Source organism: Protobothrops mucrosquamatus, unplaced genomic scaffold, assembly GCF_001527695.2.
Source record: "Protobothrops mucrosquamatus isolate PMUCROS unplaced genomic scaffold, P.Mucros_1.0 scaffold386, whole genome shotgun sequence".
In the NCBI taxonomy this organism is placed as follows: Eukaryota; Metazoa; Chordata; class Lepidosauria; order Squamata; family Viperidae; genus Protobothrops; species Protobothrops mucrosquamatus.
In genome coordinates this window covers 356,804-366,369 of record NW_015386718.1, presented here as the reverse complement: position 1 = coordinate 366,369, position 9,566 = coordinate 356,804, and the positions used below count along the sequence as shown (strand labels likewise).

At 39.6% G+C, this 9,566-nt stretch overlaps 1 protein-coding gene across 1 annotated transcript in view; it reads right to left on the bottom strand.

Annotated features, from left to right (window-relative positions):
• CTDP1 (CTD phosphatase subunit 1) overlaps nt 1-1,776 on the bottom strand; it is a 41,760-nt gene extending 39,984 nt beyond the window's left edge. The window contains exon 1 of the mRNA XM_015815925.1: nt 1,463-1,776. Coding sequence (XP_015671411.1) covers nt 1,463-1,776 — 314 coding nt within the window. The remainder of the gene's footprint in view (nt 1-1,462) is intronic.
• Nucleotides 1,777-9,566: the final 7,790 nt, after the last annotated feature.

The following is a 9,566-nucleotide window of genomic DNA, read 5'->3' as shown; positions in this document are numbered from 1 at the left end:
ATTTCTTAGACCAATTACTAATATTTGCCTTTTAATTAAGTTTTAATCTGTAGTTTGATATTTTGTATTTTTATCTGGTTGTTAGCCGCCCTGAGTCCGCAAGGAGAAGGGCGGGATATAAATATAAATATAAATAAATAAATAAATAAATGCTATTCTGAAAGTTTTCTGAGAATAGTGTTATTTGGCGTTGCAAATGAATACAGTAAATAAATAAAAATTGGCAACAAAATACAGTATCTACCATTTCTACTGAAATATTCCACACTGTTCAACGTTCTCTTCACCTGAAACCACTGGATCCAGAAAGCAGCTGTGCAACTTAACAGAACTTACATTCTCTTAAATTTTTTAAAATCTTTGAAATATATTCTAATCTCTAGTTAGCCAGTGTAATTATTGTTAAGTCTTTCTATTGAATCAGATGGACATAAAACATTAACTTAAAACATTAGTCAGAGATGATCACACACTACCCGTGGTGAAAAAGATTAGGAAAACACGGACCCGCCTCAAATGCAAACATCCATTCTTCTGACCTAGTATTCAATTGATCTGCAAGTGGTTTGCCAGTGTACAGGCTTCTTTTATCATCTCATTTAACACAGTTACAGAAATGAAAATGAATGAAAGCTCCCAGTCATCAGTGATACATAATCAAAATGTAAACAGAAGGAAATGGATCAACAGGCACGGTTTGAGTCCCCGATTTTTACTTTCATCTTTCTGAACTCTTTAGGCCAGTGTTTCTCAACCTTGACCATTTTAAGGCATGTGGACTTCAACTCCCAGAATTCCACAGCCAGCAAAGCTGGCTGTGGAATTCTGGGAGTTGAAGTCCACATGCCTTAAAATGGTCAAGGTTGAGAAACACTGCTTTACTTACGCTTTGGTTTCATTGTTCACTCCTCCCACTTCTTCCCTAAAAGGGGAAGGGGAAATCCAAGGGACTTAAAAGCAGTCCAATTCATCGAGTGCCCTCTAATAAGATGCCGGCTGCGGCTTTTCCTTGCGCTGCCCGAAGGATTTCCCCCCCCTCCCCACTTCACGCAGCGTCAGGTGCTTATATAGAGGCAGGCTCGGATCCAGGTAACAGACCTTTGTGGGAACGCCAGTCGCCGGAAACCTAGGCTTGCAAAAGCCCCCCCCCACCACCTCCAATCCCGTTTCCAACGGCGGTGCCGGATTGTGACTGGGGGGAGGGAAGGAAGGAAAGGAAGGAGCGGGGCTTCGGCTGTCACCGGCGCCGCAGCGCTATAGAGGGCGGGGAAGGGACGGCCTTGCCCCTCGCGCGCTTTCCCGAAGCTCCTCATCTTTCACCAAGCAGAGCGAGCGGGGCTGCCTAGCCCTGCCGCCGCCGCCGCCATCTCTCCGGGAAGACCCCGAAAGCCGAAACCGAGGGCTTCGAGTTCCACGGATCAGGGATCGGCCCACCCGCCTCAGCTCGTCCTCCTTTCCTTACCCCGGCGGAATGACTTGTCCCGGCTGGGCGCGCAGCTCTCGCACGATTCCCGGGCGCTCGGCTTTGACCTTTCGCTCGGCCGGCCGCTGCGGGCCGGGCTCGACCGGCGACTCGCCCGGGCGTGCTGGGACCTGGATAGGCGCGCAGACGGCCAGCACCGAGCCGATCTTCACGGCCGCTCCAGTCGCTACTTTCCACTCGAGGAGCCGCAGCGGCTGCGGGCCAGGAACTAGTATTTCGGTCATTTCAGACGCGGCGGCGGCGGCGGCGGCGGCGTCTCCACGGACCGAGGCGGTCGCCTCCGGTTCCTCCATGGCCTCGGCCGCTGGGGCTTCGTCCCAGGCCGGGCCCGTCCAAGGGCAGGTCGCTATGGCAACGGCGGCGCCTCTACCGGTTGAATTGGAAGAATCGAACGCAAAGCGTTATCTTTTACCCTCCCCCACAGCCAACTACCACCTTCAGAAAAAAAAAAAAAAAATAACAACAAGAAGTAGTCACGAGCAGCGCCAAACGAGCGCGAGGTCAATATCCCCGCGCGCAGGCGCGAGACAGCCTTTTCTCGCGCCCGGACAAGCTTAAAGGGGCAGACGCTAAATTCGAGCAAGCTCATCGAACAGGCTCTTGTTTCAGTCCCAACTCTGACGTAGCCGTTTGAGCCACGCCCATTTTCCTTCTTTCGTGTCTTGTGCTTGTAGCCTCCGCGGTGACGCAGGTGCGCGCTTACTTTTACTTGCCCGCCCCTCCGCGTGGACTGCATAACAGAGTCTCATGTTTTTCGCCTCGTCAAGAGGAATTGTGGGATAGAGGCATGCCCGCAAAGTTTTTCTTCTGCAGCTACAAGTTCCAGCATGCAGTTCTCTGGCGGGTTTGAGCATGCGCGCCAGGCTGCGGTCAAGAAAAAGCAGCTGTATAGCTGAGTGGATTTTTTTATGATCGAAGCTAAGTCTTGCGTAAACAATTCGTCTTGCAGACGTCAGTCATATTCAGCCCCCCTCAACCCAATGGTTTAAAATCCTGCATTTAAAAACACATATAGGAAATAATTGAAGAAATTTTATTTTACCAAAATTTTGCAAATGCTTCTCGGAAAAAGAAACGAGATACCTAATATTTAGCGTTTGCACACTTGATTTGGAGGGGATAGAAATCGAAATATTCCTGCCCAGCTTTGTAGGGAGTGTTGGAGAATGACTTAAAACAATATTTTAAATCGAACGGTGCAAAAATGCAACCAAAATTACTAAGGACCATCTGGAAAAATGTAGATAAAAATAATACTGCTTCTTCCAAGTTTGGAACTTGGAGCCATCCACTACATCCAGAGAAACCTGGGACTTATTAAAATAGATATTTACTCGCTTATGATTTATAGTTACAGCAATAGTGATGAAATGCCCGTGGTTAATTTGTGGAACTTAGTACTGTCAAGTGTGATGGCCACCAAGCACACAATTTTAAAAGGTGATTGGAGGATTAAGTTACCCATGCATATTTGTCTGAATAGCAATTTACTTTCTCCAGACTGCACACTTTAAACTATTAACTGGGGAGCAATATGGAGGGGAATTGTCAATTTCCTATCTATGGAAGGTTTTTTTATTCCTTCAGTTGGTTAAGTGTGATACAAAGTGCTGAATTTCATAGCTACTTCATCCTCTTTGTTTTTTTGTGTAGCATTATGTAACTCAGGAATTCCTCAATACTGTGTGTGTGAGAGGGATGTAGAGAAAGCTATGGCTGACAAATTGTCTCTTAATGCCCAAATATATATTTGATCTGATCCGACAGGGCTCTTTGCATATTTTTATTATGTAACACAAAAGGCATTACATTTATTCAAGTATGACCTCTGAGCAGGATCACTATTGTTGCTGTGCACCACACACTCAAGGAAAATTCTTTTTTTTTTTTTAGAAAATTTTATTGATTTTCTAATTTTACATTAAATTCTGCTGTATATTTAATTTAAACAATTTCCATGTATTTACAAGAGCATTTCTAGGATATTGTGCAACACTATCAAGGCATTTTACAGTTTGATAAGACGATAAATCCTTTAAACAATTTAACATTTAGCTAAGGAAGAATTGCCATGTCAATATTCTGTTTAAACACTCTGAAAAACCAAATGAAATAAAAACTACTTTTATTGCCCATCTAAAGTCATTAGGAAGATAACCTACTTTTTTTCATGACCATGCTGGTGTTATAGTAAAGGCTGTTTCTCAATTCTTAATATTTAACTATACATTTTTAAAACCTTATAATATTTTATAATATTTATGTTCCACCACAGAGTTATTGAACTATATGCACATTAAAGCTAATTGATAAAATAACTATTAATAAGATCTATAGTCCTTGGGGATTTTGCCCCCCCCCCAGGAGAGAGAGATGTCAAAATGCTGCCTTTTTCACACTTTTACTGCTGTTATCATTTTTCTAGGTCCATAATGGTTGATATTGGATCCATAGCAGTATCTATCATTTTTAAAAGAAGAAAAGTTGAATAGAAACTGGAAAATCCAGATATAATATAGTCCAATAATAATAGGGAGATATTCCAAAATTGCCCATTGCCTTCCTTCACTTCAATTCTATGCAGTACTTTATTTCATTCTTTTAAAATACTTACCTATTAGAATTCAGTGTTGTTCCTTCCAGTATTACAGTATTTTGAAGCCCTGAAATATTTTTCCGATTATACTGAAGGTTTATACAATCATAACCTTTATTGGAATATTTATTTTCATTTAAAATGTTTTAATATTCCATCTATTTTATGTAATAGGTAGGTCATATCTAGGTAATACACAGCACTGAGCTTTAAAAAATAACAAAATCTCAGATACTTCATAAAAGTATATCATGTTTTGCTTATATAGAATCTTAGCATCAAGTACAGCATATTACTGAATGCTCTTTACACATTGGCTAACTGGGGCAGAAAATTATTGAAATGATTTATCACTGACTTCATTAAAAGATTAAAATGAACTCCTAAGAAATGGAATGTATAATTAAACATGTCTTCATATTATGCGACAGTGATGCAGAAAACAACAATGGCTTGTTTATTAGCAAGATAGCACTATTAGGACTGGTGTATATGTATATACACTTTGGCAAGAGATGTGGAGGTAAAAACCGTGGGTGTGTCAGAGTTACTCTTCATAATCTTTGACACAAGACAATAATTGAAAATAAAATAGGTAGGTCCCTGAGGTATTTCTTCACCATAGAGTTGTCTAGCAAGGTTAGCAGTTGTGGGGCAAGCTGTTGGGGAAGGCTGGACAAATGTTTACAAATGAATGAGAAAGTATTAAAAGAATAAGGCGGAAACTTTAAGACAGTTTTGATAGTAAAGCTGTTGCGGGAGTTTTGGCCCCTTACTGCTTTTATGTACTGGCCATAAAAGATGTATTTCAACATTAAAAAAAAATTCAGTTGCACGTTGTATTGAGCCACCTAGAACGGAAGATAGAGGAGTGGAACTCACACATTGTATTCAATATTACCTGTAGTAGGTTTGTATAAGCATGAATGATATAATATTGGATTTTAAAATGATAAAGGAAGCTAGTCAAAAGGGTGGATAAAATGAAAATCAGTATCAAAAAAATAATTTGGAATTTTGCTTAGGATGCCTGAAGTGGGGAGGGAACAATTAATGTAAAAGTTAAAGTAAGGGAAAGGGGAAAGCTTTATAGTCTGAGCTAGTAATAGACTTTTGGGCACAATAAAATGCATTTCTGCAAATGAAAAAAGCCAGACCACTTTTGATCAAGGTAGCTGTGGGGGAAAAAAAGAGTATGGGATGCCCTGAGAATGAGATGGGTAGTCTCTAAATTTGATAAATAAATAAAAATAAATAAATGGGTCACTAACAAAAGTTGAATGAGTGACTTTGAGCTAGTTGCTCTCTCAGGCCAACCTATCTCACAGAGTTGTTGTGAGGAAAAAAGGAGGAAGAAGTATTAGGTATGTTTGCCTATTGAGTTATTTATAAAAATAAGGGGGAATAAAAATGTGTAAATAAATCAAACACATCTGTTCTTAAAGGGAAACCAGATTGAGGAAAACATAAATAAGAGGTTCATTTTTTCACAAAGATTAAATGGGATAGGAAGGATGAAAGCCTACATTAAAAAGGGCGGGCAGAATATTAACACTTGTGGTTTAACAGGAACTAGAAATACAGCTTTCTTTCTTCTACTAGGTATCTAATTTACTAAAAAGGACTTTTCTTTATGCCTGCATAAAAACATGATTATGTAATAGGAAGAAATCCCACAACAAAATCCAAAATATCAACAAATTCTTTCTCTAGTTTGTTGTCGTGGTTGGGCAGAATTCTACCAGATGTCCGCTCAAACTGGGAATTGGTAAATCTCCATTGGATATCAACCAGTCACAAGTTTAGAATTACTTGGTTACATGCAGATAAGTGAACATAAGGGAATAACATATGCCAGCAAAACATGGACACTAACCTCACAATCAGTACAAAAGCTACGAGTGGTGCAAAGAGCCATTGGAAAGATACATACTTCGCATCAGAACATAAGATAGAAAGACCTGCACATGGATTAGAGAACAGATGAAATATATACAATGCTATCAAAAGAGTAAAAGAAATGGAATGGAAATAGGCTGGTCACATAGCAAGTAGAACTGATGGCAGGTGGACTCAGGCAGTCATAGAATGGATCCCACTTGATAAAAAGCATCCACAAAAGTGACCTAAAACAAGATGGTGCGACGACATCAACAAGTATTGTGGGCCCAATTGGCAAAGGAAATTGCAAGATCATACTGGCTGAAAACATGCAGAAGAAGCCTTCATCCTGCAGTGGATAGACTGGCTAGAATGATGATGATCAAGGGAATAAAGGTTAACATTCATTCTCAGCATTTTATGTACCTAGGCTCTGAAGCTTCAACCTCTTATTATATAGTTGTTTAATTAAGACAATCTTGAGTTCTCATTATCTCAGTATCAAAAAAAGAAAATAAGTTGCAACCATATATTATGATCATTGTTTTTCATCATGTTAGCAGGATATTCTCTGTAATGTTGCTGTCTTTAAGGCCTTATTCATTTGTTTTACACTCTGCCTACATACTGAGTTCTCCCTGTCACAGCATTTTATGTATCTCAGGACATAAATTCTAGTTTGCCAAAGCTCATGTGATAATAAATGAGTTTTATCAGGACAAATTACAACTAGTCCTTGGGCTATGTTCATTTGTTCAGTGACTGTTTGAAGATGCAATGACACTGAAAAGAATGAACTTACGATTGGTCCTTGCACTTATGACTGTCGCAGTGTCCCTGCTCTCATATGATCAAAATTGCAGCAATATCCCCCAGTCACATTTTCCTCCCCTGCACAAATTGCTCCTTCTTCAACTCCCCCCACCTGCCTAGCTCCTACCATCTCTGCCCTTTTGGCCACCCTGCAAAGCATGACTGACACGAAGAGGCCACCGTATTTCACCTCTTACCTCCTGCCACTTTTCTGTTGCTGCCACCACCAGCTGTCCTTCATTGTATTTTTTGCCACCCCTCCCTTCTGCTGAGTTTGCTGCTGCTAGCCAGCCTCAAGCAGTGCAGGGCTCTGTTGACCACGTTGTGCAGATGCTCTCACCCTTCAGTGCCACCTCCCTGACAGCTGAGCTCCTGGTAGGCCTGCCCTGCTTCGGCAGTCTCAGCCCGCCATAGAATCATCCCTGCCTCACTGCCCGGCAGGAAAATCACCTCTGAGGTGGAGGACTCGTGGTCCTGGCCCCTTCCCTTCTCAGGAGAGTCTGGGGTTGTGCTCTCTGGATGGCTTTCTCCTTGGTACAGGAGGCCAGCCAGCATTAAAAAGAAATCTGCTAGTTAGTTTTCTAGAGAAATCCAACCGGCTTATAATAAATATCTGCTAATTATAAGATGAAATACAATAACACAAAAATACGTTTTACAGTAGCACCAGGGAATGGGAATTCAGAATAGAAATGCGCAACTTAACTCACAATGTGATTTCAAAACAATCTTTCCCTCCCATTAAAATCTCTGTAAGAGAAGCAGTGCTGTGGATTTTGATGATGGCATTAATAGCTCCTTCTCTCCCTGGTAGTTGATTCTCTCCCTTGAGAAATAATGATTTTAGAGAGTTATTTTTTATCATTATCATGGCAGTAGATGAATGAGCTAACCCCCCATTCAAAACAGTTGCCGATCAGACCATCATCCAAAACTGTTTACTGCTGAATGTCATTAATGTAAACTGTAAATATATGTTGTTTAAATTGACCCTAAGATTCCCTTATAATCTCTTCTGCAACTTTGGTTTTGCTGTTTGGATGCTTTCAATTCTGACCTAGTAGACATCATTTCTTTTTTGTAAATTTATGCTCATATTCTCAGTGATAGTATCTAACTACCTTATTTTCTGTTAGCCTCTGTTTCTATTGCCTTTGGTTTTTCCAGGTATAAAGGTCTTCTCTGATGACTTTAGTCTTCACAATTATATGTTCAAAATATTTAAGCTGAAGCTTTATTATTAGTGCTTTCCGTGAGGAACATTGAATTATTTATTCTTCTTTCGGTCCAAGGAGTTCTCAGTAATTTTCTGCAACTTCACAGTTTAATGGCTTCAATTTTTCTTTGCTTAGTTTTGCTGATGATCCAGCTGTTACAGCCATAGCCAACAAATAGAAACCACAGCCTTGACAATATTGTATCAATGTTGTCAGTGTGATGTCTCTGAACTTTAGGGTTTTTTTTTTTAGATCCATCATAGTCTTTGTGCCGTACACTGCAACTATGTCTACTAACCTGATTTTTTTATTTTTTCCACATGATGGCAGTATAAGATTTGAACTTTCTGCCTTGGCATTTGAGTACCCTTTGCAAGTTTCTTGCATTAATGCAATTAGTCTGCAAAGTACATACAGAGATAAAAGGCTTAGCTTCAATAGATAGACTCCAAATAAGATATGACTATAACATGTCTCAAAATTATTCTCAATCATTAAAATGAACGTGCTACAATTACTGGAGATATCAAATAATTTAAGGCTGCATTGTTTGAGCTCTTGTTTTTCTATTATTTTTATGTAAAGCTAAATGCACCATGACTGGGCTTGACTTCTTATAGTTTGATGTTAAAAATGTTTATGTATCAATGAGTAAAACAGTGATCATGTTCCAATATAATATATACCATAAACTACCAATAATGCTCCACTATGCTGTATGATGAGTGAAGAGGCTTATCCTGATGTAAAATAATAATTAGATATAAATCTGATACCAGAAATGACAATTACAGTACCTGTTGGGGAGACATTTAATTCTCTAGGACGCTCTGTCACTAACTTCTAGTTGATAAATCTTGGGGAAAAGATCCTTCTGAAATAATAAAACAAGAATTCATTAGAAGATTTAACATGTTCTAGCAAATGAATTAAACAATCACCAGAACATCTGGCTACAATACATACATTAATTAGGTACTAATACATCACACATAATTCCTGATTCATTAAAGGTCATAGTAGATAGTTTGTCTCAGCAGGTACTGATATGAACTTGTCTAGGCTTGGAAATAAGCAGACATGAGCCTGGTCAACACACACACACACAAGCTCATCTGGTGGTTTTTGTGTGTCTGGTGGAGATTGGGTAGAATGGGCATGTTTTGGGTCCCATTGATTAAATGGTTTCATCTAATTGAAGTCAGGAAACATGTCTTCTCTATCATGGTGCCTAAACCCCAGTATAATATTCCTCCAGAGATCTGGGTTGCTGCCATTCTGATCACTGTTAATAATATGACTATTCTTGCAGGCTTTGGGGCAAGGTGATGCTGGAGTATTGGTTGGATGTTTGTGTGGAATGGGGAGGTGATTTCCAAATCAATGAAATTAAGTAAGTAGGTAAATACATAAATAAATGTGATTGGGCAGAAATAAGGCTGTAAATCTCTTGTTTTCCCTATACAGTAATATCAAACAATGAGCATTTTTAAAAGAAACAGATAGAGAAATGTGGGTTAGGTAGAATTTTGATTAAGATAACAGATTTTTCATGCAATGTGAAGGATACAGAGAT